At 40.6% G+C, this 22933-nt stretch overlaps 2 protein-coding genes across 3 annotated transcripts in view; one reads left to right on the plus strand and one right to left on the minus strand.

Annotated features, from left to right (window-relative positions):
- The first annotated feature begins 380 nt into the window (after positions 1–380).
- LOC136754071 (heat shock protein beta-7) lies at positions 381–2736 on the plus strand. Its single transcript, XM_066710408.1, has 3 exons — positions 381–673; positions 1065–1219; positions 1696–2736. The coding sequence occupies exons 1-3, from the start codon at positions 457–459 to the stop codon at positions 1882–1884; spliced, it is 561 nt and encodes a 186-aa protein (XP_066566505.1). The 5' UTR covers positions 381–456; the 3' UTR covers positions 1885–2736.
- A 7513-nt stretch (positions 2737–10249) lies between these two features.
- LOC136753166 (chloride channel protein 2) overlaps positions 10250–22933 on the minus strand; it is a 177411-nt gene continuing 164727 nt past the window's right edge. For both annotated transcript variants that reach the window (XM_066709052.1, XM_066709051.1), the window contains 3 exons: positions 20389–20493; positions 18255–18341; positions 10250–15775 (listed from right to left, as the gene is read on the minus strand). In XM_066709052.1, coding sequence (XP_066565149.1) covers positions 15581–15775; positions 18255–18341; positions 20389–20493 — 387 coding nt within the window. In that variant the 3' untranslated portion in view covers positions 10250–15580. The remainder of the gene's footprint in view (positions 15776–18254; positions 18342–20388; positions 20494–22933) is intronic.

The raw sequence follows: 22933 nt of genomic DNA on the forward strand, positions 1-22933 counted from the left end.
GGCTAGTCACTTGACTTCTGTTTGGAGATAAAGGCAGAACAGTTTTTGAAAGCTATTTATCATTATAATCTTTTATTTACACAACAGATTATATTTCGTTTAACCGTAAGCGAACACAGGTATTTTCAAACATTGAAAACAGGGTTGATTCATAACGACATTTTGTGACAAGCCACTCCACCCCTATCACTCCCCACATACCACTGACATAGCTGGGCACTACAAACCCCCTATCAGACTATTCTGGTTTATCACTCTTTCCATGGGGCCCCTTTGGCACTGTGCTGTTTTTAACCGTTATCTGGGTTTGATGATTTGAGAGGATTTCTTATTATGGAAAGGGGGCGTCCCACGCTCTGTGGATGACTTGCCCTGCAGTGTCCTACTCTCCCCATTGCCTTGGCAGTGACAGAAGCTGCTGCACTGCGCCTCTGGGAGTCTTGAGACAGCTGAAGCATGGCATCCCTGACTAACTCGTCCTCCAATTCGGCGTTTCGCTCATCGCGGTACAGCAGTTCTTTCCGGGCTGAGGGGAACAGCTCTCACGGGGACTCTATCTTCGAACCCTACCTGGAACCTGGATCCCATAGCCTTTTTACAGAGGAGGGGGCTGGGACCCCTCTGTGCCACCCCCAGTTCAGTCGGCACCCTCGAGAGTCATTCGGATACCCAGGTCAGTAAAATAGGAAAGTAATGTACTGCTGCTGAGAAACGGTATGTACTTGTGTGGATTTTACATATCTTGGTTTTATCCACAGCTGAAGACCTAAATAGTTGTATGCAGGTAATTAAGTAAGCCATTTTAATGTCCATTCACAGTATTTGGACATTAACTGATATAAGTAGAAGCAGGGAGTACAAGATTCACCACCATGTGATCACTCTTTGAAAAGTGTGATTTTTTCACATCCTCTGAATGCCTGTCTGACCCATTGAAAAGTAAACACACCTACACACATTGCACAGTCACTTTCGAGTCGTGTTTTGGAGACACTCCACATGGTTAACAGAGTTCTGACTAGATGTATCAGCTTTCTCTCTCCTTCTCCCTCCCTCTCTGCCAGGACCCACATCGCCTGTGTCCGGGCGTCCGGCCAGCATGGGCGCGCTGCGCTCAGTGGGGGACAGCTACCAGATGTCAGCTGATGTCAGTCAGTTCGAGCCACAGGACGTGGTGGTGATGTCATACAACCAGTGCATCGTAATCCACGCTGAGAAGGTACAGTCCATCTTTTAGGAGGGCAACTGCTTTGCTAATAAACCTACTTAATTTGAAAACACTCCTTGTTTATGTTACATTCTATAGGAACTTTTTATACTACATTAATATGAATGCATTCATTAAATACATTATTTATTGTATTTGGACATTTTTAAGATGCACATTAGATTGAATGGTTGTCAACAGCTAAGGGTAATGTAAAAAACAAACAAGAAAAAACTAACTAACATTCAAATAACAGTAAACCGAACTTTTAAAAAAGCACCTGATAATGTTATAAATATTTTGAGTTAATCTGAAAGACTGACCGCACCACATGGAATGTTCTAGCACTGGAATTCCAAAGGGTAAGTCCAATCCCAGGAAACACAGCTACAAGATTATCTGCAAGCTCTGGAGGTGGAATTCACCCTCTCTCTGTCTCTCTACACTCCTCCCCGTTTCTCTCTTTCCCTCTTGCTATATCTCTCCAGCTGGCAGACGACGGGACCATCATTAACACGTTCACCCATAAGTGTCAGTTTCCTGAGGACATGGACCCGCTGTCGGTCAGCTGTGCCCGGACAGACGCCGGCATGGTGGTGGTCAGTGTGAAGAGGAACACCCTGCTGAGTCCCAGTGAGCCCCCTCCACCCTCTTACCGCTCTGAGGCACGCTTTTAACCTCAGTCTGCTGGGGGAACGGTCTTTAGGACAGTTGGCCGGGGTCAGTATTTTTAAGGCTAATGCTGATGACATTTTCATTATAATTGACCAAACTTTTACTATGCTTTCCTACTGCTTAACTATGCTAATATGAACGTGAAAATAATGGACCCTCATCGCAAAATCCTCAGTTAGTCTGACCGTCTGAAACCAATCTACAGCCGGGGTTTAGATTACTGTGCTTGAGACACTATACAATTCCATATTACATTTGTATCTGATGGGGAAGAAATACTGTCGTGGCTTAATGATCTTGACACAATATGTAATCTACTATGGCTCTTTTGTGCGAATTCCAAGCAGAGTTTCTGGCTGAAATATGACAAACTCACAGAATAGATTTTGTTTACCATTATTTTAGAAAATACACAAGGCTTCTCTTACAGTGCTGTTAAAGAGTTCAGCTGGTGTGATTTATGGTAGTGAAATAAACCCCTCTTCCTGCAGAGAGCCTGCTGTTTTTCGGAGACCTACTATATCTGGTATGCATCACTGTCAGTTAGCCTATACTCTCTCCCAGGTACAGTGCAATAACACTGACTGACTCATTTGCGCCGCACTGTATTTCCCCATCATTGATCTGTTTGTACAAATTGTTCAGCAAGCCAAAATGTCAAGCATTGATGTACTAGGTCTAAATATTTGTAGATCTAGTCAATGAGCTGCATCCATATATAATTCTTCAAAGAAAATTGTTAGCGTTTCCTGTTTTGGATATCTTCGCTAGAATGTGTTGACGTATATCTGGCATGTGATCTTCTGGGCTGTACATCCTGGTTTCATGCTTTTACAATAAATATTGAAACTGTTTCAACCTGTTTAATTGCACTTTCATAAAACACATAACCCAGTGGTCTGAAACATAAGTACCTGGGGTTTAAGATAGTGGTTCACTCTTTGTGGTGGTGTTTTTGTTCATCATAAGCTCTCAATGTACTGGTTTAAGCCTGCACTGAATTATCACTAACTCATCCAAATCTACCAGCCATGAAAAAGGTCTAAATTATGAGTTCAACTGAGGGTTTGATGATATACTGGGAATTGAGAGCTCAGCTGGAATGAAGTTCAGAAGACACAGTGGTTGTGGAAGATTAGCACTGGACACTAACAGGTTAGATGTATTTATTTTATATATAACATGTTTTATATAGAAATCTATGTTGGCATTCCTCAGATTGGGGCTGAAATCATGTTTGGTTGGATAAAGAAATGGGCCAATCTGCGGTTCATTAGCCTTTCATCTACTTACATCTGGGTTAGTATTGTTTCCCTAGTTCCTGTCAAGAAGAGCAAAATGCCTCTTATTCTGAGCCCTTGTCTGGCCCTAGGGAGACTGTGTTGAGTAGGATGCCGCAGTACACTCCTCGTGTTAAAAGAGTGGCAGGATAACGTCTAGCAGAAAGGGAAGGTTAATTTGTAATGGTTTAAAGACAGCTGGCTGAGAGCTGTCATGCTTTATCTTACCCCTGGGCCCTGTGTTTCTTCGATGTTGGCTAAGGTGAAAGTCTGCAAGGTTGGTCTGTACGGTCTATTGCACATCAGTAGCATTAAGTAACAGGATTGCACAACATCATGTGAGTGTGCCGCCGTTTTCAGATCCTCAACCCTTGCTATTTTCCTGTATTCTTGTTTTTATCCACTCGTAGGTCAACTGAAATGTGCTGGAAGGCCTCAGTGCTAAGCAAAGAATTTCCTTAGAGTTTGATTTTATTTGACTGAGCTCAGTTAAGCTTTCCCGTTTGGAAGAAACCCAGGAATTAAACAGCAGAAAATCTGCAGGTTTAACTGAGATACAGTGAGTCTAAACAGGTCCCATAGAGCTCCCTGGCGCTGGTCCCTGACCACCACCACAATACCATTTGTCTCCTTTCTTTTTTGAATAGAGCTCTCTTATTTCTATGAGTTCCTTTTAAGAACTTGGTTGCAAATGGGCTGCAAAAAGGTGACTTTTAAATTTGCCAATTACTGCTAGCAAAATAGGCCATTAATAATTGCTAGCAATGAGTTGGAGACTGTATGGCTGGCAATGTTCTTCCATTGACACTTCCAGTCTTAAAAAGGTGCAAGAAATGGGTCAGCGGGTTTTCTGTAGAAGAGGGAGATGAGAAGGTTGGCAAGGTTGCATAATTATACATCAGGCACGTTCTCCACATGCATGCATACGTGTGTATTTCAGACGGTGTAAGGTAAGCGTAGGTTCGCTTTGCCTTTTGACTTTCCCTGCAAATCAGTCCTTCATGCCCCTACTGAATACATAAATTCCTGTTGATTAAGTAGTCAGTCAGCTTGCCGTTCCAGAGGGATATCCAGATTTCAAAGGTGGTTTAAGATGAATATGAACCCAGTAGAACAGGGAACATATGTATGGAATATAACCATGATCAAGGCGCATACTGTATAAAAATGCCAGAGGAACTTGTAAGCTATTACAAATATATACAGCATATCTTCCGGTGTTCATCTGGTATCCTGTTTGGTTTGTATATGAGCGTGTGAGTAGTTCATTCGCTGTTCAACATGTGCAATGAATGCTAAGAGCGCTGGATGCACACATCGGCTGTGAATTATCTGCGGAACAAACGATCTACACAATAATTACTCCTTCCCTCCACTCCAGCACTTCCTGCCAACCTGCTGGACAATTGTCATTTACATCCCTGTGATTTATGGCTTGCTTTATTGTCACGGCATTAATGTTTTTGATCGAGCATTTGGTTGTGGGACACCCCCATTAGTACCCCTGCGCTGGAGTGCTGTACAGATGAGTACCTTATGTATGCCAGGTTGTAATTAATAATTTCCAGATTGCAATCAATATGCATCTGTATTCCTCTCTGAGTTCACAGATGCAGAATCACTTCCTAAAGGGCAGATAATTGGGCAGTCTTCTTTTTTTAAGAAAGTAAATTAGTGTAATTGTTCCAACTCCCCCGTTCCACGCTTTTCTTTCTTCTGCATATACTGGGTCAATGAAATTTGAAGTGAATGGATAGTTTTGTGTGTGTTCGATATTTTACCTCCTAGTATTCGAACAACAATCTCTCCCTGCCATTGATGAAGGGACCTGAAGGACAATGTGGTGGATTATTGACAAGTGTTACAGTACAGTAAAATAAAGAAAAAGGTTGTCCTTCTGTTATGCCGATTTTCTTTTTTTTCTCTCACATTAGCCCCTTTGTCAACACATCTACCAGTTGAGTGATAAGCTGATGGGACAGAAAGGAACCCTGGCTACTGGCAGGGAGCTGCAGCTGCAAAATCAATTCACTGATGCGTGAGTCACCATGGCAAAAATAACGTCCCGTTTAATTGAATTTGGCTGTGATTGCAATCTAGCATTCAAGGTGCGCGCACACACACACACCCACACCGAGAGACTGACAGACAGAGCTGGTGCACTTGATGGCTGTCTGATTGTCATTAATAAGATTGAGAAATATGAGAGTTTTTTCTATCTTTCTTTCTGAAGCATTTCGGAAAATACTGAGAGAGATATAAGTCAGTAGAGAATGTAAATTCATTGATTGTGACAGATGCCAATCCGAACAGGTTCAGATAAACTGCAAAAAAAAAAAAAACATTAAAAAAGAAAAGAAACGGACAATTATTTACCTGTTATACCCACATTTTAGATGTTCTGACTGTCAAACCACTTGGCTCACCGCTACAAGCACAACAACAGTGGATACATTTTCCAGCAGACCCTGGGGGACCTACTGTGGCCCTAGCCGGGTTCATCATATTGTGAGAGTGCGTGAGACATGTGCTTTGTGGTTTGAGGTGACAAGCAGAATTACAGCCATTTTCTTGGATGTCTCTGCAGCATTTCTACACCTGTCTTTTCCACTCTGCACCATGTAGCATCTCCCCTCACGTCAATCTAACCCGGTTCTCGGGAGGGAAGTGATATTTACTCCACTAATCGGAGGTGGAGTGTAGTTTCTGTCAAATACTCAATATACTGGGATGGCAAACAGCCTCCAGTAATCACAGATTTTGTACAGATACACCTGCTAAAGCACTGGGGGAAAACAAATCTTCACAAGAGAACCTTCACCATCATTTCCGTGCAGAGGAGAACAAATTTGCATAATCCTTTGCTCCAGTGCCCCAGCTTGTTTTGTTTTTTAAGTTGTTTTATTTTGCTTCCAGTTAGTTTATTCCTGATTTTATTTTTCCATAAACTGCAAAGCCCTATTTCAGCAATTGTGAGTGCAGAACACCTTGGTAAAGGTTGAACTGAATGACAATTAATTACTGGCTTAGAATGTCCATGACCTGTGTGGAACTTCGGTCACGTTCCAGGAAAAAGTGAGCAACGTCACTGTCTGAATGAAACGCGTGGAGTCTTGAATTCATTGTGCTGAATGTTGGCATATAACCTTAACCAACATAAGCAGACAGTTTCTATATACGTTTTATTTAAATAGCTCTATTAGCCATATCACTCTTTGTAGACAATACCTGAAACCAGTGTTGTGGAAAGAAACTAGATTCCAGTCCCCTGTTGAATGGAATGGCCTTACCAACTGCACAGGCGAACATATCATTGTGAAGGCAGCTTCACCCTCAGGGTTGGCATCAGAGGCCATCAGAGGAGATGAGGGGGTACCAGAGAGGAGTTAAAACAGGTCAATTGAATTGACAGGCCAGGTATACATTGACCAAGTTAAATACTTGTTAAAATCCATTTAAGAAATAATCATTGGAATCCTAATCGCACTGACACAAAGATTTAGGAGATGCTAAATTAAATCCCATGCTTGTCATATTTGATCTTTTATGGTCTACGAGCGGGACCTCGCTGTGAAGAGAAAGTTTGCGGATCAAGCGTGTTGTGCACAGGGTGCAGCACGAGGGCACGCTGTGACTCTGGGAGGCTGCTCTGCCAATTGCTTTCATAAATCATACAGATAATTGAATTGAATCCCCAAAGCAGTACAGGGAAGGAGGGGGGGGGTTGATGGAAACTAGTCCTGTTACACTTGCAACGTAGAGGGGGGGTGACAAACAGAATAGAATCAAGAGAAAGCAGGTGATCCAATGGACATTTATACAACAGACAAGAACAAACCTCTGTACATAAAAGTTGCCACCGAGAATAACCTGCTGGTGGCCCATTTAGAGTAACAACCATAGCCATTAATTTGAGCCATTAATATAATAAATAACTATAATATTAGCCATTCTGGAGACCTCTTAATTCAAACAATTGAGAAATTTGGCATCAACAAGTGCATAGTCACAACAGGAGCTTGACCTTTATGCTGCCTCACATGGAAGGGAACACAAGGAACATTCAGTAGCTCAATAAAGGTGTCAGGTTGGAGCTGGGAACCTCCTGGTTACAAGATTTAATTTTTAGCAAATGGACCACATAGCCTGAGAACTTTACAGCCTTTACAGTGTACCCTACACTATTAAAATACCATAAAAAGGACAGAAATGTGACACCCCACCAAGCACGAAATGGAGCAGACTAAAACAAAACACGATTTGGCCTTTTTCGCTCTGGCAAGGTCCGATGCGGATTCCTGGACTCTGCCTGGGGAAACCGGACAGTTGCACTATAATGGTTCCTCGTTTTTCATTTTAATGTTTTATGGCTCACTTTTATCGCTGCGTTAAGATCAAGCCTTTAATAATTATAGCCTCTTGCGACAGGGTCAGTGCAGAGGGAAATCAGCAGTATTGGGTATCATATATCACTGTCCATCTCGGACTAAAACTGTGAGGTTAATTTAGACCTGCCTAATTAGATAGCCATTTATTCCACGGGTTGTTGCATCATTTTTTTTTTCTTCTCTATCCTGTCTTCAGGATATTGTTTTGTGTGAAATCCAACCTCTCTTCCTTTCATACCTGCAATTTCATAATTACCCTCAAGACCGAGAATCAGAGATGGCATGAGGAGGAAAAGTAGAAAAAGAAAAGGGAAAAAAGACAGCACAAAGTCTCTTCATTGTAACTCATTTAATCTCTTGCTCTTTCCTCGCTCAATTGGATTCAGAGCAGTCTTGGTTATTACACACTCGCAATCTATGGAAGATTAATGACCTGGTACCGTTTTCATAATGAGATGAAGAATGAAGAAAAAGAACACGTTGTTAAATTGGAGGCAAAACACCACAGAAATAGGGCTTTGACAATTAAAGGGGACAAAAGATAATAATAATGACAATAATAATAATAATATACTGGACATTTTCAGTGTGGACTTAATTAAGGCTACAAATTCCCCATATATATGTGAATCACCAGCACTGGATGTATTTATAACAAACAAAAACACTATAAAACAAACACAAAAAGGTTACATTGGCCCAGGTAGATAAATTAGGTCATTATGAGGAAAAAACAAACAAAACAAGACCCAAATGGCACATGTAAGGCATAACACAGAAAATAAATGTGCAGTCTTGGCAACAGTAGCTACTGAGTCGGTGCTTTGCTGTGCGTCTGGGTTTTAATTTGTAGCGTAGATGGACTAGGGGACATAAAGACCTAGTCAGGACAGTCAGGGGAGAGATGCTCTTCATCTGATAATCAGGTCACTGGGGAGGCCGGCACATACTCTACTGCCATGGGTGTCATAGTAACCCGAGCCCGCCGCATTTCTGTCACCTGTTATTCACATAATAGTTTTTTTTCCCCACTCTATTTTAGACACGTGCACATTGCAGATTGCTATTCCTTGGGATAATATGATAGAATATGAGCTCCCACAGCTCCCAAAAAAGAGGATTTCCCCCTCCTCCACACAAACACTTCCTTGTGTTAGTGTGTGCTCTATTGTGTGCCTGGCATTATGCCGCACACTTATTCCATGTCATGGCTGTGGTTCCAGTCTGCAAGTCACAAAAGTTCCCCTGAGGAGCAGCGGTAAGCCGAAGAAATCACATTCGAGACAAAAGGGGTGTTTGTTAAAATTTTATTCATCCCCGATATACAAAACATTTTTGTATTCTCTAAAAAATAACACTAAAATTTGTTAATCTCTCTGTTCCCCAAATATTTTATTTTCTTCACTGCTGTCATTTACAGTATATACAGATATTGGTATTGGATAAGCATTAAAAACAATACAGCAGATGATCAGTACTGATAATGAGAAAGAGACTGAATAAGGCATGGATTTCACTTTTTTTATTATTTTCTTTTTTTTTCTTTTTTACATTTTATTTATTCAATTTCTTTACAAAAATAAGGTTATCTTGCATTCATGTCAAGTAATATATTTAATATCTTATTAAAAAAATGAGATGAGTGATAGTTATTGCACAATATGGATTATTCAGAACTCATTTCAATTGAAAAGAAATCACCAAGAGTAGGACGTGGTTTCAGTTAGGAATTAAACGTTATGCACCTGGCTTTTAAATCAGCAAGTAAAGCAAGATAGACATGGAATGAAAAGAAAAAGGAATCAAATATAATAGGTCACTTTCTCTCTCTTTCTTTTTTTTAACCAGAAAAAGTGTCTTTTAACATCCAATACATCCACCAGTTTTGCATATATAAAGATTGATTCCCTGGCAATAGCATATCAGTTGAAGTCAGTAGTGGTATAGTGGGCTGTGTGGAATTTGGTTTATGAAAGATAAGACGTATAATGTATGGCAATGTGGTGCTCCAGTCCTAGAGTATATTCATGTGATGAAAATGTGTATCATTTTACGTAACTTTAGGTACAAGAGATTGTAAACAATGCATAGATATTGTCATTTTAACATCCTCAAATGTGTATTTAAAATATACACAGATAAGCTGAAAATGAAAATGTATTCTTCCATTGCCAGTTTGAATGTTCGGTGATGGTTAATCAGATTGTATTCATAAAATTTTCAACACACCCATTACTCAGTACTGCCTGCATGCACTGCTTATGCTTTGGATCTGTATTGCTGTTTGAAAAGAATGTCTTAGTGAAACACATTCTTTGAAGGTTTTTATAACACAATGCCATTAGACTAGGATGAGAGAGGGCATTTCAAACATTTGGTAAATAAGCAGGTCTGCTTATTTAAATGAAAAGACCCAACTTCAACTTTGCCTTTCCTTAGACTTGTATAAATACATTATGCAAAATGGCCTGGTTTTTCTGTGAGGTGGAGGCATCCAATGTATATTGACAACTCCCTCGTATATTTTTTTATATAAGCAGGACAACATAACAATAATAATAAAAAAATACAGCTACATGTGGATGTTAATTACAGTGATACAATGATATGTAGAATATATTAAAGTGTAAACCTCTCTTTAGTGTTCTTTACTGCACATTACAGAAAGCAAATAATAATAATACAATAATAATTAAAGCTTATGGTAAATGAGTGATAGCTTTTAATCGTCAATTAATCATAATTAAATCAACAACAGTAATAATAATAAAACAAAATATCATCATAATAACAATAGCAAAAACAACATCGGCAATTTTACAAAACGGCAAAAAAAAAAAAAAAGTTTTGGTCCAAAATAAAATGATACAGTCGACAAAAGATGCAGCCTATTCATGCACTCACATATGGAAAGGCTTGTAGCCATGCGGGTGAGTAGAGTGGGTTGCAGGATGTGTGGGGATTTCTATAGGACTCAAAAGGTCAAAGTGTGTGTGTGTGTGTGTGTGTGTGTTTGTAGGGGGCGTTAGCTGAAGAGTTGAGAAGTAAAACGACAGAAAGCAGCTCTTCGTCAGCTCAAGATCTTGGATTCTTACAGTATTGTGAGGGAAAATAGAAAGGGAAGGAAGTTAAGCAAGCAGGCAGAGAAAGGCAGAGAGAGAGGGAGGGAGAGAGTGAGACAGGGAGAGATAAGCAGGGCAATGCAGAAAGACAGTCATCATGCAGGGCCAGGCTCGGGCGCCAGGAAGCAACAGTGGAGTGCAGGCAGATGCAGACACAGGGGCCCGAGTGCAGAGTAAGTATAAAAGCACAGAGAAAATCAAAGCGCAGGATTCAGTGGCACAGGCTGCTAGACATGATTATCTTCCCTGCTTCCTGTGCTGCCCTCAGTCACCAAGATTTACCAAGAATAAAAGACCTGTAGCTAGCAAAATGTGAAATGGATCAGGCGGCAATGCAAGGGGAGAGCCATTCTGAGTTAACCCAATTTATCCTGCACTGATAACTCGGCTAAGACCTCTACAAGGATAAGCAGCCCTATATGTTCTCTGCATTTGTATTTATTCTGCAGACTTTGGCTTGGCTTAATTTAGTTTCTGCTTTCTGATAATGTGCTGTGGTTGCTATTTTGTGGACTGACACAGGAGCTCAATAGACAAACACACAATCTGAATTTCTGAAGCAGGGAAACATTTACAGCCTTTGACACGGTGTCTCTCCCCAGCTAACAATGTGCTCTCAGCAGTCTTTCATGTGAGTAAGTGACAAACCAGGATGGGTGTGTTTGTTATATGGTTATTTGGCACAAATGCACTGGCGTAGTCTCTACAGTAAGGCAAGAACATAAGAAAATATAAGCAATTAAAAGGAAATGCAGCCTTATGTGGAAGGCAGTACCATGACTGTGGCAGCATGCATAGTTGTGTGTGTGTGTCAGTTTATTATTGCTTGCGTTGCTGTATAAAACCAGACAAGATAAACAAAAAGAACAACTTGAACATTTAGCAATGGCTTGTAAGAGTGTGACAGTCTGGAGCGCTCTGCTCTGGTGTCTCAAGAGTAAGGCTTTTCAAAAAATTTAGGTAGCACACGAAAGTATTTTGAACATAATAAACTGCAGGAATGAATGTCTTTTCTCCTTTTTTTCTCCTCCAACCCTATGATACTCTATAGCTCCCATCCCAACTTCTAATGGTTGAAGACATTTTAAGAACAACAGAGTATCACACAGTAGGTCAAAAAGTGGGTATAAATGAGGTATGAGGAAAAAGAAAGAGATACTAGAGACACTAGAGATACTAGACATATAGGCCTCACACGGTCAGAATTTTAAATCGATAGCACATGCTTTGCAATAGCAATAAAGAAACAGGAAGATTTATCAAATGTATTGTTAATGTACAATCACTACCTCGGTGCACAAGCATTCACTCAAATAACAGCCTTTCTGCTGCCTACGCTTTTGGAATATTTTGGCGTGCAAGTTTAATCACCCATGCTGGCACTGCCTCATCTACAGTTTTTTTTTTTGTTTTGTTGCCGTTATTGGTTTCTTGCAGAAGAGTGCTAATTCAGTCTGCATGGGTTGGTTTAATTTGACTCTTAGCCCTGTAACACAATGTAAAGTTTTTGTGTTGGTGTGACTAAATGTTCAGGTCACATCCAAATCAACAGTGACAAAAGGCAATTTTGTGTGTTAAGTAAACCTCTTAATCAGTTTAGCTGACTACACTAAAACAGTGGCGTCATTAGACCCACAGACTGAGGGCTTGCCTTCAGATATTTCTATGGCAACTGACACTATGACTAAAATAAAGTGAATACAGAAGTGTTTAACACTTGCACAGGTGGATATGACCAGGCAGAGCATTACGCTGATTTAATTAAGTGGCTGAACGGAATACCAGATCAGTATTCTAAAAACCAAAACGAAGCAATTCCTTACAGATCGGAGCCATCAGAACAGATATGGATGGAGTCAGGGATTCAGTTACCCCATAAAAAAATTCGGGCTGTCCTATTTTGTTTGAGTTTAAGCAAATTGTATCAAGCAATCATTTCAATTAGGCATTTAAATCTGTAAGTCGATTTTAAATATATTATGTTACATCATTAAAAATCATTCTTTATTAAATATGCAGAAAACCAAAGATAAATAGGCATAATTTAATTTCCAATTCAGCGCTTAAACAAAGACAAAAAACAAACAAACAAACAAACAAACAAAAGACCCAAATCTCTTCAGTATCTGAAGCTCGAGTCTGTAGTGCTGATTGATGTAAGGAGATCAATACCACTCAGTCAGGGCTGAGGTTACAGTGGAGATTGGATGGACAATCTTAATTCAAATGCATTTTAAAGAGCAAACTGCTGTGCTCTGTAAAATATAGCATGGTACTCCCTCCATATGCCCACAAAGCTGTATACAAAGTGTACTGTCAGTCTCTTTCTAAACTGGCACAGTGCAGTACTGGTGATACACTGAGATGCTGCTACAGATACTTGTAGAGCAGGTGGACACATTTGAGAGCACTCCTGTACTTCACAATATTGTTCCATCCAGGAGGTTAATTAGTTTAACGAGCCTTTGTAACTTCAGTTTAACAACTAAAACTAAAAAAAAAAAAGTGACATTGAAAAGCTGCAAGTCAGTGCAGTTTTTTCCCCCTACTGCAGATGTAGGACATGTGGAGTTGTTTCTGAAAAATAACAACTCCTGCAACATGTTACTAATATCCTTGGCAGGGGATACTAGTGTTGCAGACATGCTGCTTCCTGGTACTTGTTTTTGTTCAAATAGCAGCAATCGGTGTGAGCTGACATGGTGACTTTACATGATAAAGCCTAAAATATATAGAACTACAGATTGACACATTCCTCAACATGGTTTAAAATACAGTGCTGTACTGACCAGGTGTGAATGGTCTATATTGCCACCTGGAAACAGGACAGCCACTGGAAGACATATTAAAATGGAAAAGTAGCCAGGAGTGGATGATACCTAGGAAATACTTTTGCAGTGGAGGAAATGCAATTAGAAAAATCCTACTTGAGTATTGTATTAAAAGTAGTGTACAAAATGGTAAAAAAATAAATAAATCCAAACCCATTTTCCCATTACACAATCAGTAAAAGGAATTATGGGACACCCCTGTGTGTTTATAACTTGTACACAGCAGGGGGTGTTTGTTGTCTGATTCAACATTTAACCGGAAAACACTTCCATGCACATTTGGTTTCATAAATATCAGGCCTGTAGTCAACCAGGTCACAAAAATGGAAACGTTTCAGAGACCTTTGCATAAATACACAAACATAAAAAGTCCAGTGCAGTAGAGGGATTACCTCTGAACTCAGGGATTGGAAATCAAGGCCCGTTTTTGAAGATTGCAGATCACTAAAATACATTCATCGTCTGCCTGATCCAGTGTTATGAAGGCTACCTTTCCACTGCAGCAGGATAAGCAGGCAAACTTGTGATACAGAAGGACAACAAACACCACAGTAGACCAGTAGCAAGCCAGTAGGGGTGTCCCATAATTATTGGTTACTCAACATGCATGACAGCAGTCCTACTCTTTAGGGAGCAATACTACATTTTGGAGGTGGGATCTCAGGAAGGCTAGCTGTCCGAAAGCTTGTGCAGTCTGACCCGTGTTGATCTGTGATGGCATTATTACTGTCAGATTAACACAAACCGTATTATCATGTTATCCTCCCCACCCCCCAACTATAATATTAACTTACTCTTAGATAAAACTATTAGGTTGTTTCTATGCAACCTCATTAAAATTTAAACTGCCTGCATGCAGTGATTATAGACATGGTGCAACCTGTCTTCAGCAACACAATGCTATAAAAAGCTGAAGAGTTAAAAGGTAATGGAGTAAAATGGCAGCAACCTTTGGAAAAGACACTATATAGATCTTCTTATCTTATTCATTGCATAGACAGTTCTGGTGAACACTGCTGCCATGGACAGATATGGGCAGTTTCCACGTTGAGGATCTGTACATTTCTTTGCAAAAAGGTGTGCACTAAACCAGGTCAGTGTAAGACTGTTCGGATTCATTCATGATACTGGCCGAGAGGACCACGAAACAACCACTCCTGATCCCGAAACTGAACAAGCAGGGTTTCCGAGGATCAGAGCATTATTAGCAAATTCGAAGACAGAATAAATTAGTAACTTCATATTTTCCCCCCACTTCCTTTGCACAATTCTATTTTGGCCCCCTTACTCTCTCACCTAGACCAGCCGGGTGGGTGTCTGCAGTGTGCATGTCTCACTGTGTTGCTGATTGAGGGATTAGCTAAAAGGGGCTAATTTCTATAACATGCCTCCTTAGACCTCATACAGACTATCACAATAAGTGAAAAAGCTTCCCCTATAGTGACCAATACTGCCGTCACATTGTCAGTACCAGACTCTACTCTGTGCTCTACACAATAAGGGCAAGTCTTTTTGATCTCTACTAAATCTCACACACACATACACTTGATCGAAATCACTGGAGGATCCACTGGTATTAAAAACAAAACTAACTAAGCTAAACTAAAGAATAACAAAAACAAATCAAAAACAAACAAACAAAAAAACATTGAATATATTTATGGAGACCCCCCAGATCAGTTCCTATTGGGAGTCCTGAGTGGCTGAAACTGCTACACAGAATGAGTGTGATGGGGAACAAAAACAAAAACAAAATAAAACAACTACCCCCAGCACTTCCCACTTTAAAATTCTCAGTCACTATTACAGAGGGTGAGCCGCACCCTCTAAGACACACAGTAAAAATAACTCTGATTCCTATCCTTTTTCACACAATCACACGCACACACAGATACCTACATTCGACAACGCTGCGTTGGTGTAAAGGAGGACTGTCTGTGTGTGCGCGTGTGTTTGTGTGTTTGTATAGGTGGGTGGAGGGATGGGGAGACACTAACCCTAGGCCAAGCCTCCCCACCCCCCACCCCAGTGCAGTATAGTGGAGTCAGTGCTGTAGACATCGTCCCCCTTCCCAGCCTCACTGCGATTTGTCCTCTGTCTCTGAGGGGCTGATCTCGCGTGGCAGGGACATCCTCTTGTGTCTGTCCCAGAGCTTGTGGACCTCTGTCGTCTCGTTCTCGCTGCTGCTGGTGCCGCTGTCCCTGAAGCTGGCCAGTGGAGGGCGCACTTTCACCCCTTTCACCGTCACAGAGCCCTCGATGGCCTTCCGTAGCTGGTTGGGAGGGAAAAAAAGAAATAAAATAAATAAAATCTAAAGGGCAGTTATATGCTGGAAGCAACAGGGGATGACTTTTGAGGTGTGAGGTTGTTTCATACCTCAGGAAAGCTTACACAAAAGGTGTCAGTGTGCCACTTTATTCAGTATGAAACCAGTTCTTATTCTTCTTCACCATTTAATGTTTGAGTTTTATTGACAGGTTTGTGGATGGGGGGTTTGGTCTTGATAAAGTCACCTTTCCAATCAGTAGACTTGGAAACGAGTGGGATTGAAAAGTGATGTGCCTCTTCACTCCCTAAAGCAGGGATACCCAAACCAGTCCTGGGGGATCCACTGCCCTGCTGGTTTTGTTCCAACCAAGCTCTTAATTACATAATTGAGCCTTATATTGCATTGGTAGTTCAATTAAGGTTTCAATTAAGCAATTAAGATCCAAGTAGAAACAAAAAACAGCAAGACAGGGGGTACTCCAGGACTGGTTTGGGAATTGCTGCCATAAATAATGCCCTGTCTCACAGACTGAGGGGAATACACATGTGGTTTGCATGGAAGGTGTGTGTGTGTGTGTGTGTGTGTGTGTGTGTGTGTGTGTGTGTGTGTGTGTGTGTACAGAAATGCAAAGTCAGTTAAAAATCACTGGGGGAAGAGGCTGACAGCTGCATTGTTTCTGAAGAACAGACAGATTAAGTTTACTTTTAATATAGCTGGAAAGATATTTTTCTTTTTTCATTGTAATTTGTCAAAAAAGAAATCCTAAAAAAATAAAAATCAATTCCATTCTGTCACAGACATTCCCAGAGGCTCCAGCACTGTCAGCAGAAAAATAAAAAAAGCTATCGGAACAAAGTAAATCAAAGATATATGTTAAACAGGGTTAATGCTTCAGATGCAATTTTGTAAAAAGTTTAAATTTGCTTTAGAAACCGATACAGACCTAGGATTATCCTTTCGCCTAGAAGGAACTACCGACCTAATGACAAAGGGTTCAGTCTTTTTAATTTAGTCAGGAGGATTTTACATTCTGAGCTGTAGCCTAACCTGGAACATAGCGGGGAATCAAAACACGACATGCACTATATAGGTAAACTGCCTTGATCTCTAACTTGGATCTCCCAAAATGCATCCATATTCTAACCATAAATGTACAGTGGAATAGTCAAATTTTCTCAGAATGATTGCACGTATAAATATCAGCCTCCTGCTTGTCTGTTTGCATCAAGGTCTTCATGATACACAAGGCGAAGCTACCACGCTCTATGGATGTGTTTGCTCCATTTTGTGCTTGGCGTTTTATCACAGTTGTATGATCTCTTGATCAGGAGGGCTGCTCAGTTTTGTATTCTACCCAAGGTGTTCCTCAGGCACACGGATCAATATGCAAAAAGTTTTCGTCACCTGTACGAGCCTGAAACCAGCACAGAGAAAGCTGATTCTCTAGTGGAGGGTTTAAACCCATATAGCACGATTGAGCTAACATGACATAGAGGCTGTGACCGTCAAAACAGCCGTCTGTGCTATGTGAAATCACAAGCTGTAATTTTCTCTTCAAGGACAAGAGATGAAAACAATAACCTAAATAAACCACAACAATGGGCATTAATGAGATCTTGTTAATTTAAATTCATATCCCCTTAGATCTGTTTTAATATTAACATAATGAGGCAGTCTTACACACACACACGTTACATATATATGCATGTATAACATATATACAGAAAGAGAGAGAGAAAAAGAGAGTGAGCAAGAGATATTAATAATTAACAACAACAAAAGCTATTGTATAGCAGCTACAGCCTTCTTACTGAAATTAAATTGCTCGGCTTAATTTCCCTACATTGTCTGCTTGTCTTGTTCCAGTGCAAGGGAAAATGTCAGCCAGCACTTCAGATTTTTTTTTCACATAGTAACAATTGCTACGTTCTCGACAATTTAAAAAGACAAAGTGCCTCATTTTTTGGAGCCTTTTCCTTTTTGGTAAACAAACGTACAGGCCTATTTGAAGCAAAGCCGTCATTAAGAACCATCAGGATCTTATTGTCTGCTCAACAAATTGAATCCAGGAGGCTGTGACACAGGATTAGTTATTTTTAGTCTCATTTTCATTGCAGGTTCCTAAGGGGACAGGGGTTAATGTTCATTAACTGCTACAGTGATGAATCTTAAGTGCTTGGCCGAGTCTGCCCACAGGTGTATTCTCTCGTGGCTCAGCGTCTCACACTACCAACACTACAGAAAATCCAAAGAACTTTTGATTCTGATCTTAAATGAAGCCGACACTAAAAGGAGTTGTAAATCTATTCAAGTGAGGGCTTGTACCTTGTGCCCAGGTTCTGTCTAATCACCTCCTGCACCAGAGGCAGACGCTACACTTCTGCCTGCGCTCACAACAATGGACCAGATCATACCGAGCTTGTTGCACACACCCTTCCCTCTCCGGGCTGAGCAGGTCGGTGGGCGGGTGGTTGTTACCTACCTCCTTCAGGGACACCACTCCGATGAGCCTGCCGATGCTGGTGACGTAGGCGTGATCCAAGCCCAGTAGAGAGAAGATGGTGTGGGTCTGTGAGGGAGAAACACTGGACTTCACAACATGGCCGAAATGGTCATGGCTTAAAACCTTCCTAAGTGCACTCAGGTAAGGTTTGCATACATGATCGTGTTTTTTTTTGGCAAATATTCTCAAGAAACCATTGTCTGGTGTATTTTAATTAAAGGAAATTCTGAAAGGGGGCTTACTCAATATCCCAAATAGGCCACTGAAGAGAACACTGACGAAGAAACGAGACGGGGCTATCGCCAGGTTGTGCTGGCCTAGGGAACAACACACCCAGCAGTGGTCATGTCAGGTAATGTCAAGAAAAGCCAGAGGGTTCTAAACTTGAACCTTTTCCCCTAACTAAAACATTGCTGTTGCAAGTTCAGCACTAATTCTGCATTCTGCAACAGCTGTCATCCTCAGGCTGTGCAATGACACAGAGCTGATTGGACGGTGCAGTAGCAGGAGGAAGGGAATACCCCTGGCTGAGGCTCCTGAGGGTACTGCCAGTCCAGTCCCCTGCAGCCCTGGGGTGGGCAGCCCCGACACCTGCCCAATGAGCAGATTCACCCTGGAGGGGTCAAAGCTCTCCTGCTGCTCAGACTTTCAAGGCCTTGCCCATTGCATGGCTTCATTGTACCTGTACATTATGTTTTGGACCCTGCAGTTGGAGATCAATTCCATACTAAAAGGCATTGAGTTGTAATAAATATCTGCAACGGAGTGAAATAGATCAAGGTACCGAATCATTCTCGTAACCTCGTCAAGCTTACAGGCCTTTTTCCCCCCCACTACAGAGTCTGCTTTCCACTGAGGCAGCCCTCCCACACACTTTGTCCCTTTTCATTAGCTCTCCTTGGAGCTCCAGTCCACATGCTCTTCACCTGTATAAAGTGCTTTGCTGCCTGCTATTGCATTTTCAAACTGGACACAGAAGATGATGAATTCCTTCTGCATTGTCGGCCAGTTGTACACATCCCTCATACTAAAATGTACTGCACTTTAATAAGAATACAATATAAATGACTGCATACTTTGGAACATGCAGCAGTAATATGCACAGAAGCATTAAGCACGATGTCATTTAACTTAATCTGCCTCGATGTTCATTGTGGAAAAGTTGACTCAACTACATCTAGAAACCATGGCAATATTCTTATCTCATCGCTGTTCACTGTTTGTGCCAATAATGAATTAGCATTTATATCGGCAAGGTCACCAGTTCAACTCAGCAGGAGCCCTTCTTTCCAGTAGACATCCAGCAGTCAATATGGAAATATGCTCTTGATTATGGACAGTGAGATTCCAAATGACGTGTACGGTTTTACATTTTTTAATTTGATTTTAAATGCCATAATATGTCTATCTGTGTTTTGCTGCCTGAGAGAGCATCAACATGATTAAGGAAAAAAAGCAACCAAAAAACAAACAAACAAACATAGAAATTAAAATGAATAAAACCTGCAGAAAATTAATGACCCTCTTAGTTGCGCGCCCCACTCCGCTAGGTACTTTTTTTTCTGTTAAATATTCATGAGCTCAATTCAACAATGCATTATTTTGGATGCCATTATGCTAGGTGATAAATAGCACTGTCTGGCTGTGCAGGATTCCAGTTTTAAATGTTTAAACAGCAGGCAGAACAGCATGTCACAAATTATGAATTGTGCACATTAAGGTTGCTGCGGTAAACGAGCAGAGAGGAACAGTGTTATACTGAAAAGAGCGAAAAAGAAAATACTGTTTTTTTTCTTTTCTGTGCCGAGTTATTCCAAAAGGGATGCATGATAAGAATCTAAATGGGTATACATTCCATTAATACAGCGTTACAGCTTTAGACAGTGCCAGCACAGTGCATGCAGTATGAAACAACAACTCTCCCAACACTGCAGGGAAGGGGGGGAAACAAAAGTCCATCAATGCAAAGGCAAATATGTAGATGGACTGGCTGGGCTGAACCCACCTTGTAAAATACTGTTTTGGAGAGGGAGGAAATAAATCAATCAATCAATCAGACTGTGAAAGCTGATGAGACAGGCAGAAGCACAGACTGCTAGTTGTACAAGCCTACCTTGTGCAGGGAGGTGCGTTCCACCAGCTGGAAGGGTGCAGGGTCAATTTTGCAGTTGTTGAAGTTCACCTGCTCGTCCAGCTGCCTCTCCTCCCACTCGGCGATCTGCAACGGCAGTGGAGAGAGGAAGTTAGGAACCCTCTGCAGTCCCCAGAATCAATAATACAAGAGTTTGCTTTCTACTGTTCATGTGAAGACTGTACTTTCTGTTATTACACAATCCTCAGGGGAGGGAGATCCTGATCTAGAACGCTTTATTTTGATGCTACTACGCCCCAACGTAAGGACCACAACTGAGACCAGAGATGAGTTGATGGTGGGGACATAACACAAATAATCAACTAGAGCAGACAAACGGTGGACTAGGGGTGCTCTTTTAGACTTGGAACACATTTGTTCAAGAACCACACACACACACACACACACAATTTAAATACAATCAGGCAGCTCCTCTACCACTCTGAACATAGCATGAGTTAATGGCCAAAACTGTGGCGTTTGCTTTTATTTATCCACAGGCAGCCCATCTCCATTGCTTAACACGTTGAAAGAGGTCAGATGTACAGCAAAATAAAGGAGTGTCATTGCATTCTGTGTAAAACAACATCACAGGGAAAAAAAGCCTTCTGCTAACCACTAGCCTTCTCAAATATTAGCTCCTCAGCTCTATTAGGCCACAGGGACTGTTAGAGTAGTTCCTTCATTCCAGTCCTATGCTCTTGCAATCTGCAGACTATTAACTCTCAGGCCATGCTGGCTGTATTGTATCCACTACATTTACCTCTCTCCCCATTCATTTTCTACCCCAAATAATCAATGGGCCATAAAAATAAAATCGCAAAATTTAAACTTGTTTCATTTCTGAAAATTATAAGTATTTTTCTCTGTTTAAGAAATGTGCAGGACATTTACTTAGGTGAAAACAACTACTTGCTTTATTCACTTGTGTATTTCACGGTTCCTTGTACCTTGTCCTTAAAATCTCTTACCAACTTTCCTAGCATACTATAAATTACAGCTCATTTTGCTGATGTTCATTCTGTTGCTCGCCTAACTCCCACTCTCAGGTCTCCACTGAGAAAAGACCTGTGGCATCCTGATTAAAAAAAAAAACAAACAAACAAAAAAAAAAAACATACAATAAACAAAATACAGCTTATATTCTTGAGTGCAGTCTGAAACTGCAGTTGTTTACAGTCACTGCTTAAGCAGTTTAGTCTAAATTGGTTTGCTTGTGTAAAACCAAGATTATTAAAGCATGGATCTACATTTTCCGTGTTCGAGGAGAGGCCTTTGCGACCGGCAGATAGATATTAATAATAATAATAATAATAATAATAATAATAATAATAAATTCTGCACAGGTTTAGAAGCAGACAATATAGGCTGCTGAATCTGGAATTGCCTTACAGTTTTGCTCCCCAGTTTTAATACATTTTATTTATCCGGCTGGACTGAGATCCTGATAGAGGAGCATTTGCGAACTGTCAGGATTGATCAACCTTGAACATTTCATAAACTGTGACAAATTATTCGGCAGATATGAAATCAATACACTTCACTGAGACCAGATAGATTATGTGCATATTTTGACCTTTTACAAGACAAAAAATAAAAAGAGGAAGAGAAAATGAAGAGTGACAAAAAAGAAATTCAACAAAACAAACTGTAATTAGACTGCTGAGAATAACAGTGGTGATTATCAAACAGTATAAATACATAAAGGGGCTCCCAGCTGACACAACCAGTAAAAGCCTCTGCTCAGAGTGCAGGCTGGGCCCAAACTTGTGAAAAAGTCCAAACTTTCAGTGAGATGTCCCAAGGCTTTGCACACTCAAGACTATTCTTAAAGAAGGCCATGATATCTTAATCTCTCTTCACAATACTGACCCCTGGGCTCACCATGTTGTGGAAGCCAACTCCTTTGGATCATTAAAAAATACCTACTAAAGGGTGCAGAGGTTGCATTTAATGGCCTTCTCTCATTTGTAAACATTCTTAGGTTAATATATTCCTAGTGCTGTTGATTAACAATGTGGTGTTTCCAGATTGGGAGGGTATGACATGAAACAAATATTCCAGATTAAATAGAATGAACAAAAAAACAAGGGTCTTTATCATCAAGGTTCCTAAAAGCTGTAATATGGGTTACATGTATCACCATGTCAAAATTTAAAAAAGAAAGTGTGATCATTTGTTAGCTAGTCTTGTTGAGGCAGAAGGTAAAGCAACTGATTCCATTTATTCAACTGAGTAACACACTGATATCTTAAAGTGATCTGAAATTGGTATGAACTCATGTGTCAAGTCCCTATATTTTTCAAATGAATGCAATACATGTTCCTGCCCTAATCAAAGAGACATTTAAAACGTTAATTAACAAGATTTAATCCCAGGCATTACCCAGTTTATAATTATGTCCAGACCACCTGTGCAGATTTCAAATGGACTTTACTTTTTTCTTTACTTTATTTTCCTGCCCTCAAAAGCTAAGATGACATCTCCCACCTCAGGGTTGCCTCAAACAATGAGCATTCACAAATAA

This window comes from Amia ocellicauda, chromosome 7, assembly GCF_036373705.1.
Source record: "Amia ocellicauda isolate fAmiCal2 chromosome 7, fAmiCal2.hap1, whole genome shotgun sequence".
NCBI lineage: Eukaryota > Metazoa > Chordata > Actinopteri > Amiiformes > Amiidae > Amia > Amia ocellicauda.

Coding starts and splice junctions, on each gene's coding strand:
- LOC136754071 (XM_066710408.1), top strand. CDS start 457: ATGGCATCCCTGACTAACTCGTCCTCCAATTCGGCGTTTCGCTCATCG. Junction 674..1,064: donor AGAGTCATTCGGATACCCAG/GTCAGTAAAATA, acceptor CCTCTCTGCCAG/GACCCACATCGCCTGTGTCC. Junction 1,220..1,695: donor TCGTAATCCACGCTGAGAAG/GTACAGTCCATC, acceptor ATATCTCTCCAG/CTGGCAGACGACGGGACCAT.